This window comes from Artibeus jamaicensis, unplaced genomic scaffold (genome assembly GCF_021234435.1).
Source record: "Artibeus jamaicensis isolate MK-2021 breed Jamaican fruit bat unplaced genomic scaffold, CSHL_Jam_final contig_387, whole genome shotgun sequence".
NCBI classification, from domain to species: Eukaryota; Metazoa; Chordata; class Mammalia; order Chiroptera; family Phyllostomidae; genus Artibeus; species Artibeus jamaicensis.
Genome location: NW_026521812.1, coordinates 2,959,594 through 2,973,807, shown reverse-complemented (window position 1 = coordinate 2,973,807; position 14,214 = coordinate 2,959,594). Strand labels below are relative to the sequence as shown.

Here is a 14,214-nt window from a genome sequence, read left to right as displayed (position 1 = left end):
CCTTTACTAACCACGATCACTATCATGAACAATCACAATGAAACTGGTAAATTCTGGTATACTGATTATTAATCATTATACAAGAAATACAGACTATTTTCACCTTACCTTGATCAAATCCACTTAGCTGATGGTTTAAAAGATAATTGGAGGATTCCTTCAGATCTTCATAATCACATTCATCTACAGGCTCAACAACAGGTTTGTCACGTCGTGAGTAAATAAACTGAGCAGCTAGAATATAAGTAAATAAACATGAGTAAATAAACTGACTAAATAAGTAAATAAAGGTGAGTAAATAAGTAAATAAACATGAGTAAATATAAGTAAATTAACGTGAGTACATAAACTGAGCAGCTAGAATATGAAATAAAATATAAAATGATCAAGGAATGCTTTTGTACAGCTATTTCTCAATAACTTTTTAACAAGTTAACAAAAAATTAGGTATTCTGATCTACCACCTACAGCCATTTATCTACATTATAAAACAATGGATCAAAACAAAGACAAAACACATCATACCCTAGGGGCTGTCCAACTCCATGGCCCAGCACGGCTGTGAGAGCGGCTCTACACAAAATCGTAAATTTACTTAAAACCTTTTCTTCATCAGTTTTTGTTAGTGTTTGTGTATTTAATGAGCAGCTCAAAATAACTCTTCTTCCAGTTTGGTTCAGAGACACCAAAAGGTTGTACACTCCGATCGGAGTCAAATGTCCTAACTATTTATTAGCCTCTTATAATCATCTTTCTTCTTTCCTCCTATTTCCAAAACCATTCCTCTGAGCTTACTTTTTCTACAGGTTTCAAAACTACCTTTCCTAATATCTTATTTGTCTACTACTCTATTTTCCTTAAAATGTTCTCTTCTTTGGTACAAACATTCCAAATCTCATATCAAACTTGCTTATTGGGGTAATTAACAAAAAAGAAAATACTAAAAACAGACTACGCTTCCAATTTCGAAAAATTGCTCATTTGCCTGAACCCAAGAGTTGACCAAAATCATAGGTCTTAACTTTTGAACATCTCATACTTTCAATCATACACTGATACTGTATACTAATCTCATATACCTAACTCTGACTTTCAGACATCACTCTGCTACTCTGTACTACTGGACCAGTGTAGTCACTCATACTGGTACAGTGCTATCACTCAATATGTACTTGGGTATTATATAGTTCATTGAAAGGAGGAAAGACAAAATATCAAAGTATTAATGTATGCCTAAGTATCATATACAAACACAAGTGAGCAAAGAAGAAGATCACCAGGTATACCCAAAGCATCAACTCTTCTGCCTCAACTCGATGCCCACTCAACTCAACACCCACTCAACTCAATACTATAACTTATGTGTAGAACCTATACTCTGAACACCACGGCATAATTGCTATCCATTCGTAATATAAATTAGTGATGGTCTTACAGATTATCAGGAAGGCACAAAAAAAAGTAATGACCTATTTTAAAAGCCAAATAAATTATACAGATAACAAGTGCTACAAGAGCACAAAGGACGAAGTAATTGTTGAAGAGTGGAGTAGTTATAACAAGGAAGTAAGATTATCAGAAAAACTGAAGAGATGGAAGACATCTCAGACAACAAAATAAGAGAACTAAAGATCAGGTAAGAGAATTCAATCTATTCCACTATAATGCACATTTCCTTAATCAGATGAGCTCATGCCAAATGACCAACAAGGGAATAATAAAGGTATAATATTTAAGATGTTTTGGTTTATAAGATTCCCCCAGCCATACTTCAATGTTTTGCATCACTGCATAACAGCAGCAGGCACAAAGTCTAATAACACCAACCACAGACTATTATACTATAACTGTAATTATACTGTAATACCAAATAGCCCCATATTCTTTCTTTGGGTCAGTTTGTCCATGTGTTTTGTATATGTGTGTGCTTACTGTCTGGCTCTCTAAGATCTGTAAGCCTTTTGCCTTTGCAACATTACTCATTAATATTAGAAAGAATTTTAACTCTTTCTTATACCATACAAGGTCTGTCCAGAAGGTATCGAGACATGTAATGTGAAAAAGAGAGACATTTATTGAAGAAGATACAAGAAACACTGTACACAGGACAATGACACCTCAGTCCCCTTCGAAGTAGGTACCTTGGGACCTCATAGTTCTCCCAATTGCCATCAGCTGACACATTGTATTTTCTTGAATCTCACTGACAGCCTAAGATCTCGCCCCTTTCCAAGGTGATTTCAGTTTTGGTAAAAGCCAGAAGTCACAGAGCACCAGAGGGGCTGAGGCACCTGGGTGACTTGATTCCACCAGAATACTAGGAGATGTGATGCCTGAGTGGGCATATTGTTGTGATGAAGCTTTGGCCTTCTGAATCATCAGAATAGTTTCCTTGGAGAAATGTTCTAGTTTAACGCAATATTTGATGCAGATTTGTTGTTCTACTTGCCTAATCATTTGGAATGTGACAGTCACACAGTACGCATGCTCACTCAACGGGATCTACCGCCCCCACTGACTAGTACAGTGAAGTCATCACTGTTCACACATGCACTTTCCAGTCCACTCTCCTTCGTTGCCAGGTGACATTGATGTTGTAGAAATCATTCTCGCTATATTAACAATGGCTGGCTATCTTTCACACAGACCTCATATTTCACTTTTCAACTGTCATGTCCTATGTTTACTGGAAGAGTTATTAGGAAGTTAATGTATCTTTTCAAATAAGCAAGAATTTCTATTAAGATGATTACTGTTTTTGTTAGTACTTCATAGGTTGAATGGTCTGTCATGACCCTATGTTTTCCCAGAAGTTCTGTTATTTTCTAGCACACAGTTTTGAAGACCAGAAGGTGATCACTTTTCAAGAATGTGTATATTATGTGGGGTATATATATAAATATTTCTATTTTCCCCACTTGTGCAAGGAGAATATAATGCTGCTATTATGCAGTCAGACTGGCTAAACAGCAAAAGAAACATCCTACTTCAGAGATACTGTTTAAGATCACCACTTTTTTCACATTAAAGTATCAGAAGGAAGGAATGTTGCAATCTCATGGCATTTGAGCATTATGTAATAAATAGTTAAGACTGATGGCTGATTTTTTTAAGTAGTGGTACCATAAAATAATGGTATGTCTTATGATCCATGGCATCTTAAATTTAATAAAATGTGGTGGTACTAACAAATGTAAACCGGGTGATTTTGTGGTTGGTAACTTATAAATTACTTTCCTATATAAAATAAATGCTTCAGTTTAGCCTAAAAATAACAAATATGATTATACTTTCCCCAATTTCCTCTCATAGTTCTGATTTCTTACGTTTAACCTAAGACAAAAATTAAGTGAGGCAAGAAATTAGATACTTCCCTCAACAACTGTCACTTAGGAACTATTGAAGCTGAACGTAGGAGCTGGTTCTTTCTGAGGGGATGTTCTACCCCAAACCCACACACAAATCAACTCAGAAACCTGCACTGAGGCCACTGTTGTAGAAGTAGTAACAGATGAATTTCCAGGGGAGTGGGAACAGCGAGTGGACAGACAGAGGGGGGAAAAATGTCCAAGTATATGAAGTTGAAATGACAGACCAAAAGGTAACAAATACACTAAAAAGAGAAAAGCTATCGCAAAAAAAATAAATAAATAAAGTAAATAGAAAATGCTATTCCCTTCTAAAAATTTAAATGCTTTCTAAAAAACTGGACACCCTCATTGTAACCTTTAAATTTAAGGCAATTTGACAAACAAAAAAATTCAAAGAATTCGAAACCTGACTCCTGCAATTGCCTAAAACTATTTATCTTTTTTTTTAAAAAAAATTACTTACTTATTCATCTTCAGAGGGGAAGGGAAGGAGAGTGGGAGAGAAACGCCAATGTGTGGTGGCCTCTTGTGGGTCCCCTGCCAGGTACTAGTCTGCAACCCAGGCATGTGCCCTGACTGGGAATCAAACTGCGATCCTTAGGTTCGCAGGCCCACGCTCAAACCACTGAGCTAGCACCAGCCAGCGCTAAAGCTGTTTCTTAAACACCTGAAAATAAAAATCATGTAAACCACTCACTAAATATGTGGTTTTCTAGGTCTCTTTCCCTGGAGACAGTTGGACTCAGTGGCGCTGGAGTAGCACAGGGACCCTGTATATGCAAAATCACTCCTGGCTCATTGGTATCTTTAGGGAACGTTAGAAAGCACTAACCTACAAGGCTCCCCTTTCCTCTGTCTCACCTGGAGACAGTCCACTTTGTCACATCATCAGTTACTTTCCTAAAATACTACCCCCTTCCTCAAAAACCTTTAATAAGCTGACATTCCATGCCTAAAATCGGGACTTGCCTCCCACAACGTGGCTCCTGTTCTCTTCCCTACTGCAGGTGCCCTTACTGCCGGAGTCTTCCCAAACACACCTCACTCAGCGGCCACTGCTCAAGCGCTGCTTCCTCCATCTAGGACGCCATTCTCACAGCCCTGTTTCCAGTCCCAACCCCGCCTCCCTCCAGAAGCCTCCCCAGACTCCTTGAGGCAGGACTATTTCTTTACCCACCACACTGTTGTGTATGCTGTGCATGTATGTTGTTTGAATGGGATTTTTAACTGGCTGCCTTATACCACACTAATTTATAAATTTCTTACAACAGGCTTTTTCTTACATGTTAATAGGCTCAAAATTGGTTTTGAGTTTAAATGGACTGAATAAGGATCACGACTGTTAAAATAACCACAGAACTAGGCCATTACACAGAGGTGGCTCTAAGGCTTTGCTAGCAAGTGGAAAACTAAGCCACAGTTACTTCCTATAAATGCCTCTGGATTAAAAACGACCAACCACAAAAAGCCAACTAGGCTTTCCCAAATAATACAACCACTTAAGCTCTAGACAAGCAAACTAACTTCCTTGCTTTACTGTGTGTCTTCTCTATAAAGACCTTGACCTCTACCTCCTATAGTGGAGCACTACTGACCACTTGCAGTTTGGAGCTGCCTGATTCAAACTGTTGTCTGCTCAAACTCTTAAGAAAAATTTAATATGTCTCAGCTTATCTTTAACACTTTTAACTGTATTAGTTGAAACAATTCAGAACTGCTCAAATAAAGTTTTATATATAGGCTCTTTTAGCAATATCCAACTCCTTGATGTAATGTTCAATAGCCAGTATCAAACTCAATCACCCTAAAAGAGAAAAAAGTTTAACATTTAGAAATCACCCTTTCATGAAGAAAATTGTGCTTAGTAGAGTTTTAAAAAATACATTTGCTGATGAATTACAGAAATTCCAACTAAAATCACTCAATTATCAAAATTCATTAGACCAAGAATATCTCTTCAATGACATTAGCTGCTTCTGTATGAAAGTATCCTTCCAAAACTATTCATTTTCCATTAAAAATCACTTGAAAAATATGCCACTAAAAAGGAGATATTTCTGATATTGCTATTTTATATTCAGGCATTGCTTTACAACAGGGATACACTCTGAGAAATGCAGCATTAGGAGATTCCTTCCTTATGCAAACACTCGAGTGTACTTACACAAACTCAGAGCGTATGGCTACCCAACTACACACCTAAGCTTCATAGTATGCCAACTCCATATATGTGGTCTGTCACTGACTGAAATGTTGTTATGTGGTACACGACTGTACGTGTTTTGAAAAATTAAAAACCAAAACCACATGCTTTAGTTAAAAATACCAGTTTGTCACAGAAGAAATTCAAAACCATTTATTTCCTGCTTTGATAAAATTGGTTGACATCTTGCTGTGTACAAAAGTAACTCTCCAAGAGACAGTCTGTCCTGGACATGAGTCACACACAAGACACATCAAGAGCTGTCAGGGACGAGGGTAAACTCTGACCTCAAGAAAACTAGGCCATAAATGCTAATCTCAGAAAACTACTCTCAGAATGCCTAACCTTGTATACTCATAGCTCAATACTCAAGATTAAGCATGATTTATCCAGATAACACTAGATAAATGTGTTAAGCTGAAACAGTAAGATGTTTTTCAGTAGTCCCTCTCACTGTGCAGGTTTTCACCCTTGTGAGAGCCATACTCAACCAACTTCCAAGTCCTGTAGACCTTAATGCCTTTAATTATCTCTTAGAACCTACAAGGGCTGTCCTGAAGTATCCAGACATGTAATATGAAAAAGAGAGACATTTACTGAAGAAAATACAAGATAGAAGAAACACTGTACACAGGAAAATGACACCTCAGTTCCCTTCAAAGTAGGTACCTTGGGACCTCACATAGTTCTCCCAATTGCCTTCAGCTATCCTGCTGTCCTTTCCTGAATTTCACTGACAGCCTGAAATCTCTTCCCTTTCTATGGTGATTTTAGTTTTGGTAAAAGCCGGAGTCGCAGAGTGCCAAATCTGGGCTGTTAGGGGGACTGAGCCACCTGGGTGACATGATGTTTCACCAAAAAACTCTGCAAGAAATGTGATGAATGAGCGGATGCATTGTCATGATGAAGTTGTCAACGACCAGTTGCCCATAGTTGCAGCCTTCTGAATCATCAACATTCCACGGACAAATGTTCAAACCTAACGCAAAATCTGATGCAGATTTGTTGCTCTACTCATTCAATCATTTTGAATGTGACAGTCACAGAGTACACATGCTCACTCTACCACTGACTAGGACAGTGAAGTCACCACTGTTCACGCATGCACATTCCGGTCCCCTCTCCTTGGCTGCCAGGTTACATGAATGTCACGCAAACTGTTCTTGTTATATTAACAGTGGCTGAATTTTTTCCGCACAGACCTCATATTCCCAAATCCAACTCTATCAATGTTGTCCCAAACAAATGGTTCGCAAAGCAAGTCTCAGAATACCCCAGAGGGCATGTTAAAACAGTAGCTATATCCCACCCTCAGAGTTTTTGACTCTGAAGTGGGGCCAAAAATTACTTTTCTAACAAATTATCAAGTGATACTAATGGTACATGGACTACATTTTAGGAACACTGTCTAAAACATCTTCACCTTTTCCGAATCAGTGTAAAAATCTCCTAACTAATCCACATACCTCTACTCACGTATCACCTTCAATCCAGACTCTACTATGTAGTTTTTTTTTAATCTCATAATTATCACAGCTACAACACCACCTCAGTCCCTGAACATGCCATGCTCTCTACAGCCTACAATGAAGTGATATCAGTACTATCAGACATCATTGTCACTTACCAGTACCATCAGACATTAACTGTGATAATGAATTGTAGGAACCCAAAAGGGTTATCCTCAAGCTCTACAAAATGAGGTCTTTTGAACTCCTGAATGAGCTTAAACAAATGCTGATTAAGCCACCTCTCTGCTTCAAACCAGCCTTCTTTACTGTTCTGTGACACTAGGGCTGAAGTGTATGCAAAGCAAGTTTCTTCTTGGGCTGGCTCCCTTTTAGGACCGGCCATCAGGCTGATGCTGAAGGAAGACTGGATGGCTAGAGGAGGGAACAATGCTTCTCTCCTTTTCGCTTCTTATCCAGAGACTGTCAACCTAGCAACACTTCACCTTATAGGAGTTGGTTCTAGTAATAGTAATTAATATCAGTGTGTAGTTTTCCAGAACTCCTAGAACCAGCTTCAACATGCCCCACCCCCCACCCAATCCTCAGACAGGATAATCAGCCAGTTGTCTAGAACTGCCTCTTTAAAGGCTGAATCCCAGCTCGGAGACACCAGTACCAGCCAAGTCCTTCCCAGAGAGGTCTGAGTCCCAGCCCTACAGCCCTTCTTCTGAACTTCAAAGGTAAAGCAACAAAGCAGATCCCTCACAATGTAGGTCAAAGTCTCAGCTCTGAGGAGCCCCCCCCCCACATGCTTCTAAGAGGTTGGTTTCAACCTCATCCATTTGTTCCACTAGGAACTAGGACAATAAATGCTTCCTGAAGTTACTACCTCCTTGGTACTTTGGTTGTCCTTTTTGTACTTTTTGTTCTCTAATATCTACCTAGTTAACAATTTTTTATATTAAATTCTCTCTGGCAAAATAACTGATGCAATTCCTGTCTAACAGGATACTGACTGGTAAAAGTGTAATAATGAAGGAAAAGAAAAAAGGCCCTGATTACTTAGACTTGTAAGAGGAAAATATTTACAAAGGTCTGTACATATGTCACAGTAATAAGAAAAAATGACAGAAAGAGCAGATGTACTAAGACAACTTCTAGAGGACCTGTGGCTTTATAAAGAAAATGGGAATTCTAAAAAGTCAAAGAGACATATTTGGTCTAAAAGTGATACAGGTTTATAGGACAACTCAGCAGACCACAGTATGTTAAAGAAACGACAGCCCTGGCTGGTGTGGCTCAATGGATTGAGCACCAGCCTATGAATCAAAAGGTGGCTGGTTCAATTCCCAGTGAGGGCACAGTTCCCTGGGTTGCAGGCCGGGTCCCCAGTTGGGGTGTGTGAGAGGCAAGCAACTGCTGTTTCTCTCACATGTCAATGTTTCTCTCCCTCTCTTTCTTTCTCCCTCCCTTCTTCTCTAAAAAAATTAATAAATAAAAATCTTTAAAAAAAGACTCTGAAAAATAAAATGTTAATTACATTAAACCTTTAAAATTGAGGAAAATTAGTTTTATGAATTATATTTATGCTGTATCTATATTTCACTGTATCCACTTTTTATGACATAGTAAAATTTAATAAGGCGTTTTAACTGTTTATAGAGTAGACTGAAATTTGAAGATAGATGTATCGTTAGAGATATTAGTGACAGAAAAGTCTGAATCAAAGATTCAGTCTTTGCTGGAAAGAATATATGAATGTTTTCTTTATACAGTGGCAATGAAGAAAACTTTTGGAAGACTCAACAACAGAAGTGGCAGCTCTGATGTGGAATCCTAAAAGGAATTTGAACTCTATATCACTCTGGCTCCATAAGAAGTCTGAACTACATGTATCTGGTTTATCCTCAACTGTTTAACAAGAGATAGACTAAAGTATTATGCAAAAGAAATTCTGTGCACAATACCTCAATGTTTCTAATGTTCAGGAGATTACTGAAAAATATATAATTAACTGCTGTCTGCTTTCAGAAGTTTTAGTTTTAGATAAAATTACCATTTAAGTACAATTTAGATTAATTGCATATTGCAAAGAATACTGGAAAAACCAGTTTTCTGAGTTTTCTTCAAATTGTTTAAAGCTAAATGATGGAATCAAAACTTTAAATTCTACCAACAAGAAATTATTTTATATACCTTTAAAAGCAAACATACAATTACCTTTTTAAATGTTGTATAGTATTACAGTCTTATGGAATTCCCTAGTACTAGAATGACAATAATACTTACTGAACATTTTTAAACAGCCCAGTAATGAAAATCAAGTTATTCCTTACCTGTTGATGGTGAAATACAATAATCCTCCTCTACGGACTGGCCATAAAGATCATCATCTTCAAAATCTAAAATAAAACCACAAGACATAAATTCATTTACAATTCTTTTTATATTCTTAGTTATTAACAAGAAAGCATCTGAATTTTTTTCCAAAAGAAATTAAATTGATCATCAAAATTAAAGGAAATTGGGCTCTGATCATTGAGGCTCAGTTGGTTGGGCTTCATTCTGCAAAGTGAAAAGTTGCCAGTTCAATTCCCAGTCAGGACTCATGACTGGGTTGCTGGTTCAGTCCCTGGCTGGGGCATGTACAACAGGCAATTGATTGATGTTTCTTTCCCTCTCTTCCTCTCTATCTTCACCTCTCTCTTAAAATTAAATAAATAAAATCTTCAAAAAAATTAAAGGAACTTGGAATGTACACTTTTCCACATAATTCTAAAAATTTTAGTTACACAATAGGTATTTATTGACTTCATATATTTACACATTTATAGAGACATATGTGGTTCTTCAGTTTCTAAGCTTATTGGGTTTTACTGAGTTATTCCAATTTTTCACCTCATGTGATCAAAAAGTAATACATAATCCCACAGACTGCATACTTAGAATTGTCTCTGCAGTGTTGACAAACATCCAACATAAAATCCACCCATTTTTTTCACCAAATGCGCTGTACAACCAAAGCCTTTATTTTTCATACAAATAACTAGTACAGGGTATATAATCGGACCATGAAAGAAGTTTTTCTTCATGTAAAACAAAATAATCTCTATAAAAACCAATTTATTCCACACTCCCTTGAGGTCATTCTGCTTTGACTAATTGGCCTTTCTTCCTACTGACTAGAATAAGTTTTTAACCAAATATCCCTAAGGCTGTTTCCTCTTCTTGGTTAAGGTTCCCACTATCTGCAGATGTCTTCCCTGACCAGTCTGGGTAGAAAGCAAGAGGCCCCCTGCCATTTTCGCTCTCTAGTGCACTCCTCCAACTGGAAGTCTTCCAACCTCTACACCTGTTGCACCCCATGAGACCATAAGCTTCTTCAGTGAAAGACTCTGTCTAGCCAACTACCTGGCACATGTTTGGCACTAAAATAATACTTGTTTTATTATAAATTAATGAATCAAACCATTTAAAACTAAAAATTCACAAAGAACAAATATGTTTGCATAACGTATTTATTTATTCAATAAGTATACAGCACACTGACACTGTGTCAGGGACTATTACAGACATTTGGGGTAAAACAGTGAGTGACAGGCACATTCCCAGATCTCTACAAACATGAAATCTAACAGGGAGCAGTCAAGAAAATGGGCAATTACAAAACCATATGTCAAGTGTTTGACATGAAAAATACAGAGCTATTGGGAAACACACATATGAACAACAAAAATAGAATTGGAAGTAGGGTAGCTAGGGAAAGATCCCAGGGATATTTAAACCAATTCCAAAGGATAGTTAGCTAGTTTCTGAAGTATTCATGGCGCAAGAATACATGTTAAAAGACTGAGACCATATGTCCACGGCAAAGAAAAATTAGATACATGCTACTATGGTATTAAAATGTATAATTCAATAAATTAGATCACAATCCTGAGTTAATAATAACTCACTGGTAAATAAATGAAGAGCCACTCAAAAATATTTTGAGATATAAAAAAACAAGAATCTTTTTTACTAGCTCAGTTTTTCAATACTGAAATTGAGCCTAAAAGTAACACAAAATAGAAAGATAGAGAATTCTTTCCTGGAATTTTTGTAAAGTAGTTCTTTTTATCAAAAAAAAATTGGGAGTATTTGCTTCATGCCATTAGAGTGGAGGCTACTAGAGTAAATATCAAGTATGAACTTTGCCTTCCTTGCACTTTTAAATTAGTAGCTAAGGCAGTCATGTAAAGTGCCATCCAAATTACAGAGAACAAAATGAGAGCTAAACAGAGGAACCAATAGGTTTTGGAGCACAAACTCTCTCCAATGAAGTTATACTAGTTTTGCAAATTTTATATTATTCAGAGAGTAAAAGGGAAAGCTTAACTTGGAAGAAGAGAAATAAACTGAATTCATAAAATGAGCAGAAATTTTGTAAGCAGGAAAAGGGGATGACCCTCCTATGCTAAGGAATGGCTTGGGTATGATGTCACCAACTGTTCCCAAGAAACCTAACAACCTAGCCTGGGGTTGCCAAGGTAAGAGGATACTTAACACTCCTTCAGGCCAAGCACTTCTCCGGGAAGCCCTCCTCACAGAGAACTCCTACTCAAACTCCTCTAACCCACTGTGAACAAGGTGCCCACACTTGCCTAGCTTCCACGGAACTTTCTGAGTACTTTTTGAACCATCTCATACTCTAATCATCTGTTACTTGTGTATCTCCCCCCGCCCCCGCCGTTAGCGTTAGACTCCCTCAAACTCTTATCATCGGTCCCCAAAGCTTAGAACAGTACTCTAAGCATTCAATTAATGACGACTAAGCACTCAATTAATGTTGGTTAAGGAAATGGTATTTAATAAAGAAATAAATTACTTTATTAAAGTAATTTGGCCTCTTCATGTCTTTATAGCTTATCTGCAAAAATATATGCCAGGCTAAAGTCATTTGCAGCTAACAGTGGTCCACATCCAATACTACCACCCACTGTAATTCTTAAAACAGCCTCCATTGTGAAATGAACAGCAGGAACCTAACTAACATATATGTCAGGCTGACTGAGTTAGCCTCCAAATGTAGCTCAGCATGTTAGCTATCCTCCACTATGGTTAAGAGCATAACAGATGTTCTACAGTAACCTGCTGGGAGAGCCAGTAATAACCACCAACATATTAAGCACATTACATGCTTTGCACTTTACAAAGCAATAGGTATTTATGCCTCTTCTGTATATGCCTCGATCGTATGTCATCATTTGTTTGTATGACACTTAGCGTGGCCCATAATCATTCACTGCAAGGAGATGTTGTGCTTGTTCTAAACTAATTCTAACTTCTTTTAAACTCGTAGAAAATGTTAATATGTATCTGCTTTTACTTTATTTTTTTAAATTAGTCCTTTAAAACCTTCTTTCTTCTATTATTGCTTTTTTTTCCCATTCCAAAATACGTTTATATTCAGAATAATCAACCAAGAATTACGTATACACATAATATCATCTAATAGACTTATTCTTTGGGCCTTTTTAATATGTATCTTTTCCACCGTCTCCTAAATTTCCAATTTAACTTGAAATTCATAGAAAATAAACCAGTTTCGGTTCGAGCCAGATTCGATACTTAATATGTATGAAAACAAAAAAGATTTACAATGTAAATCTAACACAGTAGCAGCAAACAGCTGAATATGTAACCATTAAATCAATCTGTGTTTTAAAACAAGCAACGTTTCATGGGCATTTTTGAAAGGCAATTAGGGGGTCGAAGAAAGGAGCTAAAAGTAGGTAGTGTATTCTGGATCTGGGAGAAAACAATGGGAGGAAGAGGTGTCAATGCTTACGTGAATAAATACCACCGGGTCCCAACCTCTCCAAGTCCTTCCCATATGACGCCGTACAGGACCTCCCCCATCCTAAGTAAGATCAATCCCATAAAGCAGAAATCCCGACAAAAAACAATGTCATTCTCTGGCATGCAGATGTCCTATTATTTTCTCCAACTGAAGTCTCACTTGCTCTGACTTCCAGGCACACACAACTGATCAGGCACTCACAGAGAGAAGAGAATGCCAATAAGCTGGGATCCCGGCTGGAACGGAGAAAATGACATCCGGCATAAGCCTGCCACCTACCTTCATCGTAGTTATAGCCTCGAACATTCCGATGTCGGGCCATGGCGGCGATGAGGGCGGTCGCCACAGCCCCTTACGAAACACCAGCTCAGAAACTGATAACGCGCCAACAGCAGCCTGGAGAACACCTAAACGCCATTTTAGCTTCCGGCAAGCCTCAGCGCTGAGCGCCTGCGCACGCCCGACGTCTAGTCTGCGCACAGCGCAAAGGTCGTCCGCGGGCCCGGGAACGCATGCGCACTCGGGATTGGGATTTAGATTTGGCGTGGCCCCGCCTACATGCAGGTTGACTGATGGGATACTGAAGAGGCGGGTTTCCACTGCTCACAATCTGTTTATTTGCACCAACTGTTACAAGCCATTGTCCCATACCTATACACCCGCGTTCCACGTTTTCCACATTTGGTTTCTGGTAATCTAGTGAAAATGCTGACTGTGCGGAATAAAAGCCAGCCTCCTTTTACAATTTTCACCTTTGAGGCCTCTTTAGGCCCATATAATAATTACTAACAAACTTGTGTATATTTTTTAACGAATTGGTCCAAACTTTAGACAAGAAAAAAAATACACTTTTTAAGTGCGTAAATGTGGTTAAATTGAGACTCTGACTACAATAAGTCACCAGGCTTTTATGTGATTCATGGTTTCATGTAAATGAGTCCTTCATTAATACCTCTAGTAAACTGCCTTTGCTGTCCAAAGGATTACCTGCATCATAAAAAAAGGATTCACTGAGCATTCATTTAACATAGAATCCTGTGTAACAAGAGAATCTATTAAATATAGCTTTTTAGACATAGCACAGGTAAGGTGACTTAAGGAAATGATGAATGTTGTTGACGAATTAATCTATAACCTGCTGTTAAATGTCCTCATTTCTTTGAACACAAAGTAAATCAAGCTATGTAAAAAACAATCTCATTATCTTACTGAACAAACTACCCTTCAGTTTTAGCGGTGTTTCTGAAATTGTAATACTTTACATAAAATATAAGTTCTCAAATTCTAGAAATGAAAGGAAAACTTAATCAGCTTATTATTATCCATAATAGAAAGAAAAATATAAAT

The 14,214-nt window shown here is 37.7% G+C and overlaps 1 protein-coding gene across 2 annotated transcripts in view; it reads right to left on the bottom strand.

The window, feature by feature from the left end:
• HBS1L (HBS1 like translational GTPase) overlaps positions 1-13,348 on the bottom strand; it is an 85,840-nt gene extending 72,492 nt beyond the window's left edge. Inside the window, exons 1-3 of one of the 2 annotated variants that reach the window (XM_037163013.2) lie at positions 13,147-13,348; positions 9,362-9,427; positions 109-234 (exon numbers count right to left, since the gene is read on the bottom strand). In XM_037163013.2, the coding sequence (XP_037018908.2) occupies positions 109-234; positions 9,362-9,427; positions 13,147-13,189 (235 nt within the window). In that variant the 5' untranslated portion in view covers positions 13,190-13,348. The remainder of the gene's footprint in view (positions 1-108; positions 235-9,361; positions 9,428-13,146) is intronic. The other variant, XM_037163012.2, reaches the window with a different exon arrangement.
• Positions 13,349-14,214: the final 866 nt, after the last annotated feature.